Source organism: Pyrgilauda ruficollis, unplaced genomic scaffold (assembly GCF_017590135.1).
Source record: "Pyrgilauda ruficollis isolate IOZ18807 unplaced genomic scaffold, ASM1759013v1 scaffold70, whole genome shotgun sequence".
In the NCBI taxonomy this organism is placed as follows: domain Eukaryota; kingdom Metazoa; phylum Chordata; class Aves; order Passeriformes; family Passeridae; genus Pyrgilauda; species Pyrgilauda ruficollis.
In genome coordinates, this window is record NW_024528822.1 from 2071370 (window position 1) to 2094465 (window position 23096).

The 23096-nt window shown below is 40.6% G+C and overlaps 1 protein-coding gene across 2 annotated transcripts in view; it reads right to left on the reverse strand.

Annotated features, from left to right (window-relative positions):
- Window positions 1–23096, reverse strand: part of SLC35F3 (solute carrier family 35 member F3) — a 169209-nt gene that overhangs the window by 51671 nt on the left and 94442 nt on the right. Inside the window, exon 1 of one of the 2 annotated variants that reach the window (XM_041485496.1) lies at window positions 8239–8320. The exons of the other annotated variant lie outside the window; for it this stretch is intronic. Coding sequence (XP_041341430.1) covers window positions 8239–8314 — 76 coding nt within the window. The 5' untranslated portion in view covers window positions 8315–8320. Of the gene's footprint in view, window positions 1–8238; window positions 8321–23096 lie in introns of those variants that run through there. 2 annotated transcript variants of the gene reach the window in all.

Here is a 23096-nt window from a genome sequence, read left to right on the forward strand (position 1 = left end):
CTGAGTGGAATTTTTGAGGAAGTTGCTCCTGGACTCCTACAGGAAAGCTGTGAGTCCCTGTGGGTGGCTGGTGTGTGGGACTGTAACACAGCACTGGAATGACTTTGGGTTTGCTCACGGTTCCCCAGTTTTCCAACCATGGTTGGGACTGAAGGTCTAAAAGACCAGTACTCTTTTATTGAATATCAATTAATGTATCACAATGGAAAAATTACAAAACCCCATAAAACCTTATTAAATGAGTTTTTAAATTAGAATATTTGGTGAACACAGCATTGCACAAATGGAGTTTTAGATGCTATTTGAGAAAAGTTTAAAGTGCTTTAAATACTTTGCTTTTAGAGATAAAAATAATTTTACTTAATTTGATCATGAAATAGAATTAATAAATTAAGAATAAATTAATACAGAAAATAGTTTTAAAGTTCACAATAGAATTATTTTAAAGAACAAATGCAGGGTATTAACCTATTAGGTCAGAAGGCTTGAATTTGCTTGAGGCTGCAGAATAACGGATGTAGGTATATGAAAATAAGGAAAATTGCATGAATAAAAAATCAAAACAAGAAAAAAGCATTCTGAGTTCAGATCCTCTTCTGCTATTGACATTTTTAGTATAAATTAACTAATTATTAAAGTGTTACAATAATCGATGCAGGCTATTCAAACTTGTGTCACCCTCGCACTTTAATTTCAGCAGGGTAGAAAACAGGACTTTTGGTTCATTGACAATGAAGGCGATTCTCATCTGTGGAAATCTGTCCCATATTACTGATATCACCAGATCATCCATATAGCTTGATTTGTTTCAAATAGGCCTAAATTTCTTGTAGCAGGTACTCTCATATCCTGAAGCATAATTCACAGATATAGTGGGTTTATCACTTATGGTTAATATATATTAATTCCTGTTTTATCCTGTGCTAAATATTGTATCTATACTTACTAAGAGGTGGAATTAAATAATCTCCACATATTTTTGAAGATATGCCAAATTCTCCTCCCTAGCATACATATGCCCTTCTGCCTCTGTCAAATGTGCCAGCAAGGCTTTCTGCAAAATACATATTTTAATTCCTGTTAGTGATATATAAGAAGTTATCAACTTCATACTGCAGCAATTTGGACTTTAATCCATTTAATTCACCTTCAGAGGCAACTGCCTTGAAATTCCATTAAAAGTGCTGCATTCAAAGGGGCCTGAATATGATATCCTACTTTGAATTTTATGAGGTGAGGAGTTCCCCTAAATACTGTCCTTATCATTAATCAGAATTCATGACCAGAATCCACAGTGAAAACTGAAGATACTGGATGCTTTTTACAGTAGCAGCATTGTGGGACTGGAAAGTAACCACATGCAAGGAGTAACCCTGATTATAAGTTACGTGTTCTTGATATTATTCTGCATTCCATTCTTGAATAAAAATTGGACTGAATCTTACAGTGAGTTACCTGTCGAGGTCACTGGGAGTTTCACCACTTACTTTGAGGAGTAACGGGAGCAGAACCACTATTAGAACAAAAATCAGATATAAGCAAAACTGTATTCTGGGCAAATTTTGATTAGTCTGTTTGAATTTCAGACTGAATAAAGGGTTGAGAAATGGTAGAAAAGCAGTCTGGATTCTCTGCTGGAAGCTACTGTAATAATTATCCAGGCATTTGAGTGCTACATGTTTTTCTTAAGTAATAGTTTTATCTCCAAGGGAATTCAATTACTTATATACTAATATAAAGAGCACGTTTAGATCAGCGCATATAAACAGGGTGATAAGTGAATTCATGCTAACTGTGGAGGCTTTGATGGCTGCACTTTATCCAAAACAAGATAATGTTCTTTCATTCTTGAGGAGTTTTCAAAAACTCAGAGCTGCCTGGCTTTCAAGTAAGCACAGTTTTAGACAGAAGACTGCTATGGCCCATTGGTTTCTTCCACAGTGAATTCCAACTCCACCTGATTTTTCTTCTAGAAGCCAACAGCTTAACTAAATATTGAACCTCAAACACAATGCTTTTCTTAGGTCCTAAGTTCATATCAAGACAGTTGGAGCATCTGTTCTCTGTCAACCAACAACTAGATACTAGTGAGGACTTGACATGGACTTGAGCGTGCTCACAGTGGTTAGAGTGCACATATATCCACAGAAGTCCCCACATGATTTACTCAGTGATCTCCTGGAAGGAAGAAGATATGCCTCCTCACCTCTCAGCAGCAAACACATCAAAAGCTGAGACTCCTTTAAAAAAAATACAGGTTTGGCTAGGCCCATGCAGGCACTGAGGTACTCACTGTAACTCCATGCAAAAATACATTGCACGCAAAAATTCTAGTTTCTATTTTCTCTCTATACTTGCCTCATCCTCTTTGCAGTGAGAAAGGCTTTTGCAACCCACCATTCCTCACTTGTTTCAGTCAGCTACAGAAGACAGACTCATGCCTTTTTCAGTCACAAATTAAATATTACCCTTACTGAGAGTTGTGCTAGGGAATTTGAGGTGATTGTGGAAAAGGCATTTCGAGCTCTTACCTCCTCATTTCTGTACATTCATGACTGAATGACAAGGCTTACAGGGTTCACACTTGTTTGGGTTTATTCAGTTGAGGAGGCTTAGGGTCAGAAGTAGTGAAACTGAACTAAATGTATACCTAATACTTCCAGAAGAGCCAACATACAACTTTTGTATAACCAAAGGGTGCTTGATCTCCTGTCGAAATTCATGCCTTGAGTAAGGCTCACAAAATTTCCAGGCTGGGTACCCCTGCATTATGTCCAGATAGAGGAGATCCATGTGTTTGGAACCAGGCAGCTAACATGGGAAACTGGGTACCTGATTTCTCCAATAGATGGTGGGCAGCCCTGCCTAGAGGCAAGCCAGCCCTGCACTGCTGAAAATACCTTGTTTCCTGTTGCCTTTGATCTTATGCTGCAGTGGTTGTCAGCAAAGCTCAGTGAAGACTACAAAGTGAACCTACTCTTTCATTGGCCAAATTCCTGCTTCTGCAGGATGCTATCCAGGTCTGCAGTGGCATCTCACAGTTTATAATTAACAAAGATTAACTAGGCTGTGGACTAAAGGTTGGCAGTGGTGCTCCAGCCAAGCGGAGAGAGCTGCTTCCTACATAAGTGAATACACTGTACTGAATATAATGTGCTAGGAAAGCAACAACATAAATAATCCTATATATGAGCCTTGTTGCTGGGAAATTGCTGGGGAATACATGTTGAGCTAACTTAGACTTTTATGTTGAACTAGGGGTCTTTTTGGAACTCTGTCTCCTTACACCAAACTACAAATCCTGCTGTTTACGATTGTCAGCCATCAGGAAAGAAGTACAATATTTCTTTTACAAGATTTATAAAATTAAAATACAGGAGACAGTGAATAATGCCTTCTGGTGACTTCAGATTTATTTTTTACTGGTTCTTGTTCCAACTTCTCATGGGAGAAGCCTATAATTAAATAGGTGGATTAGTAATCTGCTTATTTTTTGAAAGCAAATGCCTAAATTGATTCAAGATGACTACAAAACACACCTTACTTCATTTAGGGGTAAGTGGGTGAAATGTAATGGTCTGTGATCTACAGAAGGACTGAGAAGATGATCCAATGGATGTTGTCATTCTTAAGTTCCATCATTGTAAATGAAAATACTGTTTGTCCATTGTGTGTACACACTGTCTCATTTCAGCCACTAAAGTAAGGAATCTTAGATAAATCTTTAATAACTTCTCTTTCTGCTTTGTGATGCATTAAAACTGCCCTGGCATTAGTTTAGTAACATCAAAATGGTCTTATTTTATTTTTGTATCATTTGAGGAGGGGACGCAATGCAGAAGTAATGAGTCACCTCCAAACCTATAACTCATGAGTTTGCACAGGCACGATAGTAGACAAAACAACCAGGGGGACATGATCAAAGATAAGCTAGAGGGACTCCCCAGTGAGTAAGCTAGCACAGCTAAGAGCAGTTCATTTTGAGGCTGCTTAAAGCCTAAGAAAGCATGGTGCCATTTGGGAAGCGAGCCAGGTGTTATGCAACAAGAAACTCCTCACGCCTTCGGAACAAGATCTTGGCTATCTGCTCAAATATGCTGTTGTACTAAGTGAAAATATTGCAAGGAATACAAAAATTGGGCAAAAGCTGCCTTGGGCCAAAGCCAGAGTGTAATTACTGTCCATGTGTACTTAACATTCCGTACCCACGGAAGAAGGCACTGCTTTTCCGTCAGCTGAGTAAGTGACATTATCCTGCGGTAATGGGGTGCATGCCGGTAGGTCCAAAGGAGAAGCAGACACACAGCAAACCTAAACCCCCATTCATGTGAATTTGTCACCAGCACCTTCACCAGTTCTGGTCAGGAGAAGGAGAAAACAGCTACCATAGCTAAGGAGCAAGAACCAGGTGGGTTAAGGTGCCCTGACTGCTCACACTGAACACTGTCCCCTGTGCAGAGAGGCAGCCTGAACACAAGCAAACACTTTCTAAGTTAAGTTCTCCATGCAGAAGCCAACACAAATTCCTTGCCAAGGCTGCTTCAGTGGGGAAGCACACCCAAACCCACAGCCCTGGCTGAGCCACCAAAACACCAGCCTCTCCTGGTCACCAGTTGCTTGTTTTCTAGGATGCACGAGCACTGCATACCCATGTATGGCTTTCATGGGAAAAGATCAGTGGCCACCAAATCTTGCTTCTGCAGTTGTGAAGTCCTGGGTGAGATGTTTACACAGCCTGCCCTAGTGCTCAGTCGTACAAGCATTTCCTAACTAGCAAAACCTTTGGATGCCACCAGCAGAATGCTGCTAATAGTTCCTCAGTATTTATTCAGAAATGTATTTATGCAGCATTTGAGCTTATTTCCCAAAAAGGAAGCTTTAGTCACTGATTTCAATAAACTAGGGCTTCTCTGACCCTTGTTGCATCCATTCATGGCCCTCTCATGACCACAAAGATATGTGTGGGAAGTTTGGCGGTCCATTCCTATCTGCTGTAGGTCTTTTCTCGCCTGCTCTGTCAAAAGATGTGCTGCTTGTTTTTAGGCACGTTGCTTCATTCTGCAGTTTCTCAGCTGCTGCATCTGCAAAATGAGGATAATAAGAATCTCCTCTCTTAAAGAAGCCGACTGCTACTCATGGAAGTTTTTGCTGTGCTTGGGATCTTTAGTTTGTGCTTGCTAAAGAAGTGAAAAAGATATATTATTAAAGTGATTACAGTGTTGATATGCTTGTGATGAATTCCCTGCAGGCATGCAAATATACTAAAGGCCAAATTTATTTCTCGTTCATACTCATACATGTTCCCTGCAACTCCAGCAATGAAGGCAGGGTTACTCCAGCTGAACATGTGGTTCATCTGGCTCCACAGTGACTCAGTTTAGACTTTATGTGCAATAACTGATAGCAGAGAGGTGTCTTTTTTATAAGAAACTTGGAATATCACCAGTCACTCATTCCTGATAGAACAGTGCAAAGGAAATGTGCTACAGGGGAGGCTGCAATAGCAATTCCTTGGTGCAGAAAGCCTAGGAATAAGCAGCTCCTAGTAGGGGCTAATTAAGTGGAGGATGTGTTTTCTCAGGTGAGGTGACTGGTCTGCAGTTCTTCGTCAAAGCTGATGTTACCTGTCTCTGGAAGATCTTAAGATGCAGAACAAAAACGGAGGTATTTACCTTCCCGGGGAAGAGAAATCAGTCCTCAAAATGCACTGTGCTTTCATGTACAAATAGGCTGAAACCAGTCAATTGGCTGGTCTGAGAGGAATGGCCACTGCAGTGTGGACAGAAGTTGGTGAGAAAAACAACAACAGAAAGAAGAACAAGCACAAAACAGGCACCAAGCATACATTTCTCAAAATATGAAGGGTGTACAACGGTATCAGGCACAGAAGACACATGGTATGGTTACTGCCTGCCTGAGCAATGCATGTAGACACAGTTGACTTTAAGAGTGCTGGTATAGCAGGCTCCAAGCATACTGATGATTCAATCTCCGAAATAATTTGAAATGGCAGTCACGCTTCTGAACGCACAAAGTCCTTATCTTCCTTTTAAAGCAAAGAAGTCACTGCATCGGCAGGAAAATACAAGGAATGCTGGAGGGCTTTACAGCAATGCATATCAATGAAAGGCTCCGCTTGGCTAACCATCCCAGAATGAAACATATTCCTAGTGGTTCTGCCAAAGATTCTTGAAACACTTTGATGGTGGTTGATAGGGGAGAAAATAATCATAACTATGAAGCAGATGAAAGTTTTTGTTGTCTTGCTCTTAGCATTGTCTATGCCTCTGCAATGGACTTGGACTACCAGAGGAAGGCAAATCTTTGCCAGAGGTATGGCAGCCAGGACAAAGGAAGTCGGCAGTCCACAGCTGCCAGCTGTCTCACTTTATTTTTGCCTATAACTATATATATATTTTTTTATATGGCTTTAACACAAACTGGCAAAATTAGTCAATGTTAGTCTGAAAAGAAATGTTGTCAATTGGTTTGGAAAAGGAAGCTCTCAAAAGGAGCCAGTCTGTTTCATTAAAGAGAAGGAAAGAAACTCCAGACCCCATCATACACCATCAAGGCAATTTAGATTTTTGCCACTGATGATAAAGGAAGAAGGAATCTGAAGTGAAGAAGGAAAAGTCCAACTAGGTCAACAAAATCCCTGGTGGGCAGCAATAGGGTATCTGAGAGCTGGTATGCAGAGCAGACATGGAAATGCTTAAAAGGATTCAATTTTATGGCACAGTGAAAGACTGCTCTGCTTCTGCTTCTATATAAGGTAGGTAATAAACTGTATTTGAACTGGTAAAAGAGGAATGAGATGACCCACATTTCAAAGCTAGAACCTGGTAGGTTATTATTATTTATGATTCATAAAGCTTGTGCAGTGCACCAAAAGAAAGGGAGGCGAGCTCCTAGCCCAGAGGAGCCTCCAATGCAAACCTCAAGAGAAACACTCTACCATGCATGGGGTCAACTCCAAGGGCTTTTTCAAATTCTAATTATAGTGTAATGAAGATCAGGCCTGCTCTTTCCATCAGAAAACTGGGATCCCTTTTCCTGTCTCTGCAGTAGGTGTTTTTTTATGTTATGGGAATGCAACAGCTGAATATTCTGTGAACTGAAGGAACCTTCAGGTACCCCTTACTTTCCACTCTTACTTGGTGCTTTTAGTTCCTTTTCTCCTCTTGCACACTTCTGCATTTTCTCAATTTCTGCTCAAAAGAACTTTTGCTAGCATTCTTTCTTTTCCTTTATTAGTTTTTCAGTATTAGTTTTTTCTTTTTCATGAGCTTTCTCTGGAGTCTCACATTCACATTTTATGTCTTACCATTCAATCATTCCCCTTTTTAAGCTGTTCTTTCTGTTTGCCTCACTCTGCTCATCCCTTTTCTGCCTTTCCTCCTTCCATTTCCCCATGCCAACCTTTTTCTTTCACCAACACCATTTTCTCAACTAGTGACATAGCCCAGTGGTACCCCCCAAACCAGCAGCTTTCCCTGTATTCTTCCTTCAGGAAAAGAGCTCTGTATCGATCCTTCAGACAGGCTCCTCTCCCTGACCTGCACCCTGCCTTCGTATCACCCCTGCATCTCTAGGACATGGCTTACAGGTTTCTACTCAAGAAAACAGCTCTTCACCCTCAGATTTCTCCAGGGAACCCTTCTGAGCACATCAGTGCCCTTTTCAAGGTCCCTGGCCATGATCCCTGAAAGTCTTCAAAGGTCCCTGTGGTCCCTAAAGGTCTGCCAGCCCCCACTGCTCTTTGGTTCTTATGTCCCTCTTGGCCATAAGACTCCAACTCCACGGCTACCATGCAGCTGGATTGGCAGATAGAGGTGAGGACAGATGGTTGGAACACGGGGCTGCGTTCCTCACATCGGGAGGACAAATCTGCCGAGCATCTTCCTTCCCTCCTGCCAAGGGTCCTTCCTGCATGGCAGATACTTGCCCACGGGTTCGTGGGCTGCTCCCGCGTCCCGAGGGGAGGTCCGGAGAGGTACTCTGCCTCTGGAGTAAGGGCGAGGAAAGACCCGGGGCTGAGCAGGGCGGTGGACAGGGGTGAGCGCCGGCGATGCCCGGCGGCGGGGGAGCTGCGCGCCCCGTGGGTTCGCACCGCCCGCGCAGGAGTCGCGCAGACCCCCTCCGCCGGCACCGCACTCGGTCTCCCCGGAGCATCCCCGGTCGCGGTACCCGGTCTCCCCGGCATACCCTCGTCCCGCTCGCAACGACGTGGTTTACCTTCCACTTTGGTGAGGGTGAGGACGGGGCTGTTGCAGGCGCTGAGCGGGGCCACCCTGGCCGAATGCTTCTTCATGGCGAGCCCGTCGCCGGCGGCAGCTCCCCGTCGCCCCGCGCCTACATCCTGGCGCCGCCGGAGCCCTCTTCGGCGGCGCTCCCCGGTTCGGCTCCCGGCCCGCCGCCCTCTGCCGCAGCACCGGGCGGCGGGGGCTGGGGCTCGCCCGCCCGCCCGCTGCCGCTCGGGGCTGCTGCAAACCCGACGTCACCGGCACGGCCCCCCCCGCCCGGGTGCGCAGCCCCCGGACGGCGCCGGCCCCGCGGTCCGGCTCCGGCGGAGGTCGCAGGGAGCGGGGACCGTAATGCGGCTGCGGACACGCTCCCGCTCCCGCCGGTGCGCCAGGGATCCCCGGAGCGAGCCGCGATCCCGGCCCCGGCCGTGGCTGCTGGCGCTGGGCTCCTGCACCGTACGGAAAGGGCTCCTGGCTCATCACACTCTGCTTAGTTCTCTTCGCACTGTCTGAGGGGAAAGGAGAATTTACACTCTCCGAACCAATTCATTATTTACTCAGTATTATCCCTCCTTTGTTTTCCTTCAAGTCCAGACAGTATTCTGGATAAATTTTCATCCGTGCCTTTAGTAATTTCTGCCATCCTCGCCACAGCCTTTTTCTGTTCCTCCTGTATCCTTTTGGAGGGAGACCAAAATTCAACCCAGCAGCCAAGATGAGATGTTCCATGGATTTACTGATAATACTCCAACACCTGCAGTCACATACTCTTCAGCTTTCTTACTACAATTTAACAACTTCTTTTGAGGCACAAAAAGAAGTATGTCCATACCCACACATGTTAAATAAAATGTCATATGTCACAACTGGATGCTTGTATGTAGCAACATTTTATGGCGTTTTTGCTTTTTTCACCAATAATTTTAAGATCCCCAATCATGACATACCAACAACATGTGACAGAGTTACCCTTCTGTCAGAGCACAAAAATCTAACTGGCATTAATAAATGAGACTTAATGCAAGTGGATTCAGGAGAGAACTCACCATAAGGAATGAGTATGAAAGATGTAAAATAAATTTATATCACTGTAAGCAGGGCACCAGAATTCACAAGATGCCGAGCACAGTGACCTCAGCACCCTTTGCTCCTTGTGATTTTTTCTGTGGATATGAAAATACTCTGCAGATTTACCAGGTTCCAAACTGAGATGCGTCAGCAGACAGGGCACAAATACTCAACATTTCTTAAGATCTGGTCAAATTAAAATGAGTGTACTTTGCAAACAAGACTGGACAGCCATCAATACTCCACAAACATTCCAAAGTATTCTTTAATTATATAAATAGTAGCTATTGAAAATCAGTCCTGACAGACTTTTCAGGAAACCGTGGGAAAACACCACCTTACTTCTGCTGGCTAGAAGGTTCTTTATATTTAAAGGCAAGCTTTCTCAAGGGGTCAGACCCACACTATTAGTTTGCATGAGTCTCATCGGTTGATCTGCAGTCTGATGAAGCTCCAGGGTGTTTAGCACTTCCTTTGCCTCTTCTGTGCAACCTTTGGGATAAACCTTATACAAAAATCATTAGGCTACCTTCAAAGTAATTCTTCTGAAAAAAATAATCATGTACTTACTCCTAAGACTACAAAATATCAGCTTGGTCAAATGATGGTTGCTGGTTTTCATGGTTATTTCCAAGACCTTTTAGTAGAATTGTCTGACCAATTCAGCTTCCTGGGATCTTACAGATCATAAGCATTTGAGAACCATGGGTCCATCTTGTTTCATTGCACTGTTTATTCTCAGAGTCCAGCTGGTTTCTGGTTATTGAAAGAAGTTACATAAACAGAGGCAGATTCCACCTCAGATGTTTCTGTCCATGAAATATTTTGCGATCTTGCAGTGCCTATAATCTAAGGATTTCAAAACACATTATAAAATATTAACTCATTTTACACTGCCTTTGGGAAGAAACTTCAGGTTCACTGATAGTTAAAATACAGCCACATAATTTAAAAGACTCCCTTAGATTCAGGTGGCAAGTAACACCAGAACCTGGAGAACTCTGTCTGGCTTCTGTTCTGAGCAGATCTTCCAGGATCATCTCAGCTCTGCTATACAAGGAGGAGAACACTAAATCAGCATTTTACATCCAAAAGTTATCAGTTTTTCCCAGAAGTAAATGGCTGCGTAAGGACAATCAGACTTCTCTTCTGGTTATACTTGTAATCAAGGGGATGGTCAAAAGAATTAAAAGTATTTATGTTAAAAAGTCTTTGTTACTAAGCACTTATATTCTTTCCTTCTGAAGGGCTTATGCTCTCTTCTTTGTTAAAGGAAAGACACATTAAGTACATTCTTTTGCTTGGAGGGTGGTGCTGCTCACATAGAAAGTCACAGAGAAAAAATGGGGTTTTGGATGACACGTTCCTTTAACCATGTGTAATATTGCAGGGTTTGCAGAGTTGTTAACACATTCCAGGCTCACAATGTTTTATTTAAGCCTGGAACTCCAAACATCAAAGACATGGATGGCAGTAAGTCTCTCCTGTGGCTGGCTGGCCCCTCTGCAGCTGGTGCTGCAGGAGAGCTAAGAGGCATCTTGTCCTCCTTCCTCCTCTGATGATGCCTTGCACGGCCACAGCACTCAAGCTTCCGCTCCTCAGTGTTCAGTTTAGTCACCCAGAGAAGATTTCAAAGCAATTGAGGACATTCAGTATCCAACCAAGGCTGGTTTCAACCATGGGAGAGGACATCCAACTGCTTGTGGGCTCTTGGAAACTTTTGCCCAAGTACAGCTGATTCATATACAGTTCTGCTCAACTCCAACCCCATAGCATTTCAACAGTCTCTGGTTTCTCTTGCTGCCCTTACAGGCACACACACTTACACCAGAGATCCACACTAGGCCCCTGTTTTACGCTGTGCATAAAAATACCAGCCACATATCACAATAAAAAAAATGTTGTGTTTATTTAATGAAGACTAGGGTGCCTGAGGACTGTGTTCCAGGGACTCTTCTGTGAAAGCTGCATTTGGCAGCAGGCTTGTTACTCTCTGTAGCTGCAGCGTCCCCACCTCCCCCAGCTTTAACACATTTACTGCTGGATTACATTTAATTTCATTTACCGTAAGCATCTTACAGTATAAGCAATGCAAAATTGATTCACACGGGGTAAATTTTCAAGTCAAATTTATGGCTTTTAACCTTTAAAACACCACTCCTGTATTCAGGAGGCAATGGAGGAGAAACTGGTGGATGCCTGGGCTGTGGACACCTTACAAATGTTGTGGAAAGAAATTCTCAAACCTGGAAAATGGAGAAGGCAGATTTTCATTAGAAATCAAGAGCAAGGATGTGAAAAAGGGAAGGTCAGATTAAAAGTTCAGGATAAGGCAGTCAGAATTTGCCCAGGATGAAGAATCTGTAGACTTTGTAATTTGGTGGAACTAATTTTGTTAGAGTTTGGTACCCTTCTTCATTTCAGATTAAAAAATTGTAGTAATTGTGTTGGTTTTGTACATATAAACCTTTATACAATGTGCTAGCACTCAGCATCACACTGCTTTTAGACCTATGGATCATAGCCCCTTTCCTGAAAGATTGTTTATTTACACAGGAAGGTGGATTGAAGACAAAACTAAATTCTCAGTTATGTGTGCTACAGCCTTTGATTTTTATCCTGTTAGTAGTTTGTTTAACCAACATGAAACACAATGCCCTGTTGCTAACAGGCACAGTTGGTATTTCCCCAGATCAGACATTTTCATGTTTAGTGTACTCATTAATAGGACATTTATTAATTTATGTGCTTGCCTTACCACTGAGGGCAATAATTGCTGTGCTTAGCAACCTTAAAGGAAATGGAGTGTGGACTTTTACTCGTGTAGCCAATTTCCTAGCAGGCTCCATCTCATACCAGAATGAATTCATGTGCTAGGAGTCAAACCCATACATAATACCAACACTGGCCACAACCTTCCAGGAAAAAAAATTATCCTTTCCTCTAGTATATTTGAAGTAATTTGTGAATATTGTCCACAAATAATTATCTGTCTCTTTATGAGGAGCTTGTTCTACTTGACTGCTGTGTTACTTTTGGTTGGCTACAATAACTAATAACTTTATAATCTGTTTCTATTTCAAAGCTCAAAAACCACAGATGTCAAAAGCATGTTTCCAACAAAAATATTAGCTAGTTTGGAAGTAATGGTTTCTGTCCTGCAATCATTGTGAAATCTGCATTGAAATGCTTTGTCTGGTGACCATCCACCACTATTCTGTTTGCAGGCTCCTACATTCACAACCTCCACTCAGAACAAATTCACATTTTTGTCAAATTTACATACAGTTTTTCTCGGCAATATTAACGTAGCCGTAAGAACAATGTCTTTCCAATTGTCCCTCTTCCAAAATAGTTCAGTTACTTTCAATTCTGTGTCTTGAATTCGGAAGGAGAAAGGAAGAGGAGGGATTCAAACCTCCCTGGCCAAAGGTGCTCAGTGGAGTGCACCACACAGACTCTGCTGTAGAGTCACTGCTATCTATACCTGAGTGCCTTCTCTTCCAATCTGATCAGAAGAGAGTGCTGCAGATAACAGTGACATGTGAGGTGCCCATAAGGGCTGCAGACTGTCTACATGACATTATATATCCAACAATTCCTAGACATAGATGCAAAGTCCTGGTGAGAATATCTTCCTCTCATTTTTTTTAACCTTCTGTTTATAACTGCTGTAAGCATTACTGGAGGAGACAGCATTGCTGGATTTTATTTCCAAGTCTCATAAAATATTAACTATTTCCAATATTTTATGAGAAGCTCTCCTGGTTTTGTGCTTAAAGAACAACTGCATTTCAAATAATACAGGTGAATTCCACAAAATGTAAGAAAAAAGCTAGATTTAATCTCAGAGTTTTAACACCCTCCTGGGTTTATCTGGCAATTGCTTTTCCTTGTATATTTGTATATGGGACACTGTCTGACTACAAGACCTAAATCACCTCAGATCATAAAAAATTACATTTTTAAAATAAAAAAATACATTGCATCAACATCAACAATGCAGCAACAATTACTTCTTAACCCTTTAATTACCTAGGATACATACAGTATTAAAAATAACTGAGCATCACCTTTACATTCTTCACCACCAACCCACTACTGGCCAGTTGTTTTGGTAAAGCACTGGATGTGAAATGCATTTCAATGTAGTTGTGCACATTTTCTGCCCTCATAAACATTGTGTAAGCTGAGTTAAACCTCTACTCCTGAAAAACCCCAGTTCAGGAGGATTTCTAACACAGACACAAAGGCCAGGAGACCATGTTTGTCAGTAGCTCACACTTTGAGTGCTGAAGTAAAAGTAGGTGAAAAACATCTGAAGTTGGAATATATGAAAACAGAATGAAAATATCTAAAACCTAAAAACATGATTAAAAAAACATATCTGTTGTTCAGACTCTGACTCAGAAAGAAAAGAAATAAATTCAGTCTGTGAGGGGATCTTTTGCCCCCCAAAAAAAGGTTCTTTCAGAATTGTCTGAGCAAATAAGCACATGTTCCTGGCCTCAAACATCCAAAAACAAACCACAGGAACTGAAGACAGAATCACATTTCTTTTCATCTTCTCACCTGAATATTACAGAACTATGCACTGCCCTCCCAGTTTGTATTAGGCAGAACAGGAACAAGAGATGAAAAAGGGGCATCCAAAGATCTTTCAGAAAATAACAGTAAAGATACTTCTGAGGAGACATATTCCATATTTCAAGTCACCGGTTTTACAGGGAGTGTTCTAGGATGAAAATCACAAAATCTGTCCAATTTAAGTTTTGTTGCCAGCTGCTCAAACCAAAGATTAGGTAGGACTTAAGCACTCCCAATGGCCTGTGAAATGGAGAAGGTTTCAACCTACGTAAATAACTCACCAGATATTTGCCAGGAAGAAAACTGCTGCCTATTTAAAATACAAGGATGTGTAAGAGCAAGAAGATCCAAACTGATTCCTGTGTTCCCCTTTTACCAGGAAGACTAATTTTAAACACTTTAAATAACTACATTCTTTCCTGTTCCCCTGTGTATACTCTGCACTTTGTCTTTCTTCTTATTTTTTATTGTCAGTATTTCCTTGGTTCTTTTTTTCCTTTGCATTGTCTTTTCTTTATCATGTCTTTCCTTTGTCAAATTCCTCCCAGTGCCAATACTAAAGAGCTTGCAAAATGAACTGGATGCCACATCCACTTATAAAGTTACACAAACAGAAAAATCCATTCCATTGTGCCTTCTTTTTTAACTGTTCATGTCCATCACAACCCTTAACAGTTAGTATTGGGACTTTTGGAAGTGTCACTATTTACAGCTTCACAATAAATTTGCTGTAGCTGTGCAGAAGCTGTGCACCTCTCAAGCTCTCAGACCCTTTGCTCTATGATTTAATTTCTGGCTGCACAATAATGGTGCTATGTCCAGAAGAATTCAAATTAGATGAGGACTAAAAATAATGTCCTAAGCACAGCCTCTCCCCAGATTTTCCAAGTTTGCCCTGCTTCCTCACAGGAGCTCCAAGTGAGCTTCAGCAGAGTGCGATTCTGGGTTAATTCTCAGGAAGCAGCAAGTCAGATCTCTGGAAGCAAAGAGGTTAATTTTCCTGGGAACTCTCACTGAAATGCTTAAAGCAAGTAGCTGTGCTGATTGCCCTCAAAGAGACCAATCAGTTTGGCACACTGAGTTCCCCCTTCAAGCATAGATATTATTTAAAAGAAATTATATAGGATGAGCCTTTTGGCACCATGTGCTTTGTAATCATATCCTCTCTATTCTGCTATCCTAATCACTCCAGTCTCCCACTCTCACTGAGGCCAATTGTTTTTCTTGAGCCCACTGGCTATTTCTCTTTTTTGGGAGGAGCTTTTCCTTTTACCCCTTTCAGCTGCCATTAGGGCACATATTAATATAGTTGGGTCCCAGCTATCTTATTATGAGACAGTAATATAAGCCTGTTTCCTAGATGAGTATCTGCCTTCAGACACTGGGAAAAGGAAAAGGGAGAAAATGCTGGGGTGGAAATGCCTACTGTAAAATCTAAAAGCACACTAGTATGTGCAGTGAGCAGTGGCAGTGCAATCCTCCCACTCCATTTCAGGCTCTGCCATCTTCGTGGCACCAGGCCTGAGTTAAGCTGCTGTCACCAGTTACTCACAAGTATCTTGGGACAAAGCTTGGCTACTTTCTCCATGTGCTTTTGAGATCCTATGCTGAAAAACCCTGAGAACACCCAAGCATTATTGTTATTCATCATTAGAGTATATCTAACAGGCTTAATATTTATAATCTATTACCCTTTCTTAATGAAGAGGAGATGAATATATTATTACTGCTGTTTATCACTAGTGCAAGAATAATTAAAATCTTTGGGTCACATGTTAAATATGAATTTTTGAAATGACAGTGAAACAGTGTTTTGTAGACTAAGAAGTACCTCTCTTAATACTCTAGATGTTCATAAATTGATTCACAATCTTATACATCTTTACAAAGTGAATTATTTTAACCTCACAAGTGCATTGCTGAACAATGCAATGTCAGATGAATGCCTACAGCAAAGGTATAGTGCCTGATATTCACGGGCAACACCACAAAGACGGAATAAGTCCTTTGTGCTGGTTCAAGGCCATGGGAGTTTTGATTAAAAGAGCAGGCTTAAAGACAGGAAACTAGCTTGAGGTTGTGGCTGGCAAGTTAGGAGGGCTGCTCTGTCCCTTCAGAAAGGTACTTTATATAAAGGACCATGGATATAGTCAGGAGATTCAAAACAATGTAAAACTAGAATAATTCCACAGATTTTAAGTGTAGCCATATCAGATGAATGCATGGGCAGCAAAGAGTATCATCTACCCCAAATATCTTGCATTAAATTCAGTCTTTTACTTAGACTGTAACACTGTGTTTGTTGAAGCCTTCAAGAGAGGGCTGAGACTGAGGAAAATGGGAGGCTTTTTTCCAACAGTTTACTTTGGATAAACAAGGCAGGATTGTAACATATTTTCTATTTGATGATTTTAATCTAAAATAAGCAAAAACTCTGCATGTTTAATTCTTCAGAGAGGAAATTCAGCTCTAAAATATTTTGTACACACTGGTCAGATATTGGTGAGAAGGTTTTACACATTGCCTTAAGTTTCAGCAGATATAGAGGAACCACAGCCTTAGGATCTGTGAAGGAGTCAGGAAAGAAACAGGAAGAAAATGATGGTTTCTCTTAGTCACTCTCATGCTTCTCTCTATTTTCAGCTGGTACTGTACTATGGCACATAAATTTACTACAGTAATTAACTACATTTACTACCTTATTTTTTCCCCACCCACCTGGGCACAATATATATGCGCTGTTTGTGGAGGTTCTGTATGATACACAGCTTTTATCCTTTGTCAGCTTGATCTCTGCCAACATTTAGGAGTTTGAAATTTACATAGTATTTCAAAAAAGCAACGGTTTCTACAGCCTTCCTTGGAATGTGATTATTCATTGGTGGATCTTGTCTTTTTTTTCTTGCAGTAAGAGATGAAAGAAGTTATAGTGGGCTCATGCTGTCTCTTGCTAGCAGAAACTGCAAAATCTTTATAGATCTTGTTAAAACAGTCATAGTGATTTTTAAAAAATGCTGGAGTAGAAATTCCAAGTTCCATGTTTATGTTACAATGGCTGTGAGCACCAAAGATGTGTCATTCTAAGCTATTAGCCCTGACTTTCACACAATAATAGGACAACTCTTTATAAAGCCTTCTTGCTGCTTATCCTTAATCCCCCAGCTTCTAGTCTGGATTTGGTTAATGCTTTTGGGGAATGAATCTGGATGATTAATTAACAGTACCAGGGATATCTGTAATAAGATTACGCACATGGTTTTACATTCCCATGACTCAGCTGATTTTCTTTTGAACTAATGGGAACTTTGTTATTGCATTCAAGGCACTCTGTGTTGGAACTGTCATTGCTGATAAAACTGTAATAATAAAACAGCTAAAAAGAAACCAAATTTAAAATGTAGACAAACAAAAAATATTAGCTTATAGAGTAGCTGGAGGGAGGGTCATGTTAAGCAAGGAATCTGCAGAAAAACTAAAAGAGGGCAAAACATTAGTTAGAAAAATCCAAGGTAAAGAAGGAACGTGAGGACTGCCAGGTAGGATAAACTAAAGATAAACATCAGAACACAAAAACATAATGGGAATAAGAAATAATAAGACTGTTAGGTTAATCCAGAAAAATGGAAGCAACGGCCTATTGTGAGAAAAGTCCATATGTGCTTTGGATAGAGCAGTGGAACTCATCAGATCCTGTTCCTTTCAAATAGAGTAAAAAACACACTACTAAAAACGCAGTTTTCAGTTAAAAGGGGGCTTCTTGTCCTATAATGTTTTGTTAGGGGTTAATGTGTCCTTCTGCAAAGAGACTTCTTTAGCTGCAGTTTGATCCCTTCACTGTGGTCGCCAGGACAAATCATTTGGAGAATCCAGCTGATTTGTGTCCTTCCTGTCATGCAAAGCAGCCTTGTCAGATATTTCCATAGGAGCATCCACTGTATGGCACATAGATATGAAGTAGGAGTAATGGGGAGACAACTGCCCTCCATCAGAGGCTCTCTTGGTTGGTATCCAATGGTCACAGCATAACCCTGTGGCAGCATCAGCTTCTGGTGCCACTTACAGTAGGATGAGGTGTGCTCTGATCCTTGCTAGAAACTGGACAGATGCCTGGATGATCACAGGGCAAGGGACCTGAGGGCCAGAGACAGCCTATCCATCTCCCTGTGAATTACACTGAGCCTCCATCAGACAGGCTCCAGCCTCTGCACCTATAGCAGAAACTTTCTCCTGAGATCTGGAACAAGGAAGCTCCCCCTGAGTTGACTGTTCATGCTCTTCTTCTCTCTCCCACTCCTAGAAGATGAAGGTCTGGATTTCAGGTTAAATTTCCACTGAAAAGCAGCAGGAGAGCAGATTTATACCTTGCATGTTATTTCCAACAGCATCCCCCCAAGTGTATATAAAACATCACTATAATTCTGTCCTAGGGTTATGTTGGCATTAATAAACCACTTGAATTTTGCTCTAAGTAATTAAAATCACAAGTACTTTTTGTTGCAGTTACAGGCAGGAGGCAAACACGGCTGGGGCTTTATTATTTAGATATGTGTAATAATTCAGGCAGCAGCAAGTATTTTTTCAACTGCTTTTCTTTAACATAACTGCCTGAAGCCTTCACCAAGGCAATACAGTCCCTCAATGCTTCAAAACATAAATCTAGATCCCATACCACCTGATGGAAATAAATAGCACAAAAGCCAAGCAATTTATTCCTGATTAACTAAGTGCAAAACACCTTGCAAATAACTTATACTTGTTTCATGTAGTAACTCACTGGAAAGACATAACTCTTCAGTGTCAAATTACACCCGGCTTGGATATTGGCATTTCTAATGCAAAACGTAATTACAAACTGAGTATTGCTCACTGAGATAAAAAAAAAAAAAATAAAGCTTTAGACCCATCCCAGGCTCTCTGGCTCTTTCAGACACCACTAGGAACAAGCTAGCACTTCATCAGAAATAAGCATAAGACTTGCTGTTAGCTCAGTCTTTCCCCCACTAATGGCATTTCTCTAGGACTGACTTTCTAGAGTGCATTAAAATGACAGCAACAATAGACACATAAAGAAAATAAGGGAATATCAGTAAGCAAATGCATTTATAGGAGACTGGAAGGTTATAAGGCCTCTCAGGCCCTATTTGCTGAAGCCCTTAATCACTGCATAGGACATAGCTAGTGCATTTAAAGGAACTTAGAAACCTTAATCGAAAAAGCATATGTACTCCCCTGACACAAGATGATTGTATGGGAATTGACAAGCCTTTTCTTGGTTTCTTTTTACCCATCAGAAAAGCTTATCTTGTGCTCTTTTCCTGATTGTTTGGATGAACAAGGGAGGTTGCAGAACTGTGCCTGGAAGGCTTGTGTAAGAGAGATGAAAGAATAAAAACAGAGCTTTAAATCTACAAGGAGTTAAGACCATTGCATGACTAAGCTTGAGATAACTTCTTCCCTGTTAAACAGGAGAAAAGACTCTTGGGCTTGTTAACCAGGATCTCAGAACAGTTTTTTCATTCTTATATTTAAGAGCTACTCCTATAATCAAAATGAGGTCTAGCTTTTAGGAGAATATATTTAGATGAAAACTGGCCCTTAATTTCTATGCTTCAGTCTGTGTCATATAGTATTAATAATAATAATAATAATAATGCTTCATCTAGGTTAATGCTATATACTTAGAAGAGTTTTGACCCTGCTCTTCCTCCCCTGTCAGTGTATAATGTAGACAAAAATAAGAAAATAAGCTGTTTACATTTTAGTCAATCCATACCACCCACATCAAGCTTCACTGAATTTAACTGCCAGTTGACTGACTGACTGACTGCAAACTGCCTAAATCCCTAAGGAGCAGGACTGGTTTAAGTCCTTTTACTTAAAGTCTTCTTTATCTTGTATATAACCAACCATACAGCTGCTCCAACAGATGTTATTTTTCAATGCAGCCAACACTTAGATATTGGCACTCTATCTGATAATTTTAAGTACTTTAGCATTGAGCCAAGCTATTTGTTTTTTTCTTGCTACATCCCTATCTCCCCACTATCTTATCAAACATAACTTTGTCATATGTAATTACTAATCCTAAACAATTCACCCTTAATGGTAGAATCATGTTTATCATGTGCTGTAATCATTGAATACCACCAGAAGTAGTGATGAGCATCTTGGAAAAGCCTTTAATATCTGGTGTGGATATCCTGTTTCTTCCTATCATTCACTTCCTGTGTCACTGCAGTGAGAAAAAGAAACCAAACAACCAAACCCTTGTACATTTTATTTCACAGTGATTTTTACTCCTACTATTAATTGGTTTTTTTGGGGTTTGTTGATTTTTTTTGATTTTTAACAGAAGAAGTCTGTAACTGAAGAGACACCACATCCTATTGCATTACCCGTGAAATGACTACATTTCAGTATGCAGAGATGTATAACAAGTTCAGCCAGATAGGTCTCACTTCCAGTTTGTAGTTTCAAAATTGCTTTATCTGCTTCAAGGGAAGTCACTGAAACTCACTGAAAACTTAGCTATAAATGGTAGTGTGATGTCACTATATACTGGCAACAGGGCCATTATGTTCTACCTTTCATTCCTTTAACCCCATCAGCAGGAGCTTTGGGAAAGTTCTTTACTCTGTTGTATTTTTTCTGTGTTTCACCTAGAGAAATTATGCTTCCTTTTTCATTTCCAACTCAAAACAAGTACAATGTATTCAGTGTGATGAAATTGCTACCGAAAGGGACTGCCAATGATTGCCTGATCAGTGCTGAGAGTGTTTGGTTTCAGGTATTCAGCTATTGTTTTGGGGGGTATTTTGTTTGTTTGTTGGGTTGAGGTTGGTTTTTTTTTTTGGCGGGGGGGAGAGGGGGAGTGTTCTTTGTTTTGTTTTGTGTTTCATCTTGGTCTTGTTTCGTTGGTTTTTTTTTAATAGTTGCACAACTTTGAGGTGAAAAGTATTGAAAAGCAAACAGAAGTCATTAATGCTTCCCTTTTCACTTATCTACTAACATTCTGATATTCTTCTGCCTGCTTATATACTGCACATGAGCATTAACAAACCTCATTTTAAAAAGAGATGAGGAGAAAATGGTACCCATGAATGTAGCAAATGGGGGAAGGGAGCTTATTTGCAGGTTGAAGAATGCCAAATCCTCAACAATTTGCCAGTAACAGAGGAGAATATGAGCGGAATATCTGGTGCTGGAATAGGACCATCTCAAAGAAGAAACAGATTATTTATAAAATGTTAATGATTACAGAAATTCCATAATTAGAATCACTGCTACTTCTGTTGCAGATAATACAGATGGATGAAAGGGAACAGAGAAGGTCCTCCAGGCTCGCAGGAAATTTTTTTGCTGTTCAGCACTGAGGATGATTATGAGAATCCAAAGCCTAAGTAAGAGAGAGGCTGAATAAGAAGGAGTAGGTTAATATGTCTGGAGGAGAAAAGCAAAGCAACTGTGGGTAATACATAAGAGAAAAGAGTGTGTCAGAATGGTTTAATATAAATCTCAACCAAGAGCCTATTTTAATTTGTTCTCATTTTTCTTTTCAGACATTCCCTCTTCAGTACATATTTTAATGTGAAGGAGCCTTAGGAATTTGCCATGGATCCCAAGAATGACTTGAACTGAGTCTCAGATTCACAAGAACAAAGGAAAGTGAGCACAGAACAAAATAATTTCTATTACAGTCATATAAAATAGCATATTGTAAGTCATACACTTTTATCTGTCACGTCAGTAACATGCCATGATTCCTGACAAAAGTCATGTATATTAAGCAGGCTCTATGTCTCATCAGCTGAAGCCAGAGCAATGGCAATAGAACTGCTTTCAAATATTACACCTTTGGATACGTTTGCATTCTGTGTTTTTCTGCTGTATTGCATGGTTCATAATTTCATGCTTATTATGCTTGATGTTGACATTACCCCTCAGCACATTTCAATTTCAAGCTCCATACTGTGGAAGAGTGCCCAGGCATATAATCAAAATACCAAATAATGAAGCTTGAACATAACCAGCTTGAGAAGATCTTCAGAGCTCTGTAGCTGCTTATAAAGTGATTTGCTGAGTGGCTTTAAGTAGATATTTAAAGCTAAAAATGTGCACCAGTGCTTTGCTGATGCTGATTCTCCTCCTTCCCTCCATGTCATATTTAACCCTTGACACTTTCATTTGATGGTGCTGGGACTATGTTGAACTCCACCCAAAAAGTCCCATCCTCTCCTGAGTCCTGCTGAACTCACAGTCTCAGTATATTTTTCATTGCAGGAGTCCTACAGGTCACTTTTTCCCCATGTGAAAAACACTACTCTCAGTTTCACAGCTGCTGCCTATCTGTTTTACTGGCTAAGTAAACCAAAACAATTTTTTTTTTCTTGTTTTATGAGAAAATTCAAACAGAACAGGACTGAAACATGATCCCTCAACATTTTCTTTGTTTTCTCTGCACTCACTTTGCTCTCTCCTAATTAACCCTTCTCTAAATGAAATCATTCTGTCTTTCCATCCTCTCTTCATTCTGGACATTATCTGTGATTCTGGTCTTTTCCCCTCCTCATGTTTTCTCCTATTCCTGCTGAAGCTGGTCCATGAACAGTTGGTCAAAACTGAGGACAACAGATAAATTTAATGTTCTAAATAAGGAATTCATACTTATGGGGAATTATGCTACTTCTGTGTAGAAAACTGGGAGGGTAGTGTTTCTTTAAATTTAGTGGTCTGATTTAATGTGATTAATCCTACCAACAACTTTGACAGAAGTCAGAGGAAGAAAAGAAGGAACTGAAAATACAAAGTCACATTTTAATGTTTTGAATGTTAAGGGAGACAGAGAACTGTCTGTCTTTCCTGTAAGTGAATTCGTGAGACCAAAATGCTGTACAGGTATTGCCTTCCATAATACATAAATCACATTTACCTACAGAAAGGAGGAATGTTTACATTACAGTCATTCTGTTTGGGACAGAAAGAGACTGCAATGTAATTAGCAGGAAGATATGTCTGTTGTAAAAGGTCACCTCTCCTATGAAGAGAGGCTTTGCACAGTCCAACCTTGACAGTCTTGAACAATAGTACAAGAACATTCATTATATCCATTATAATGTTCAAGCACATTTGCAGCCAACCCAGGCTGCAACCACAATACATTTCCCTAAGTGGATTAATAGGAAAGCAGAGGTCCTA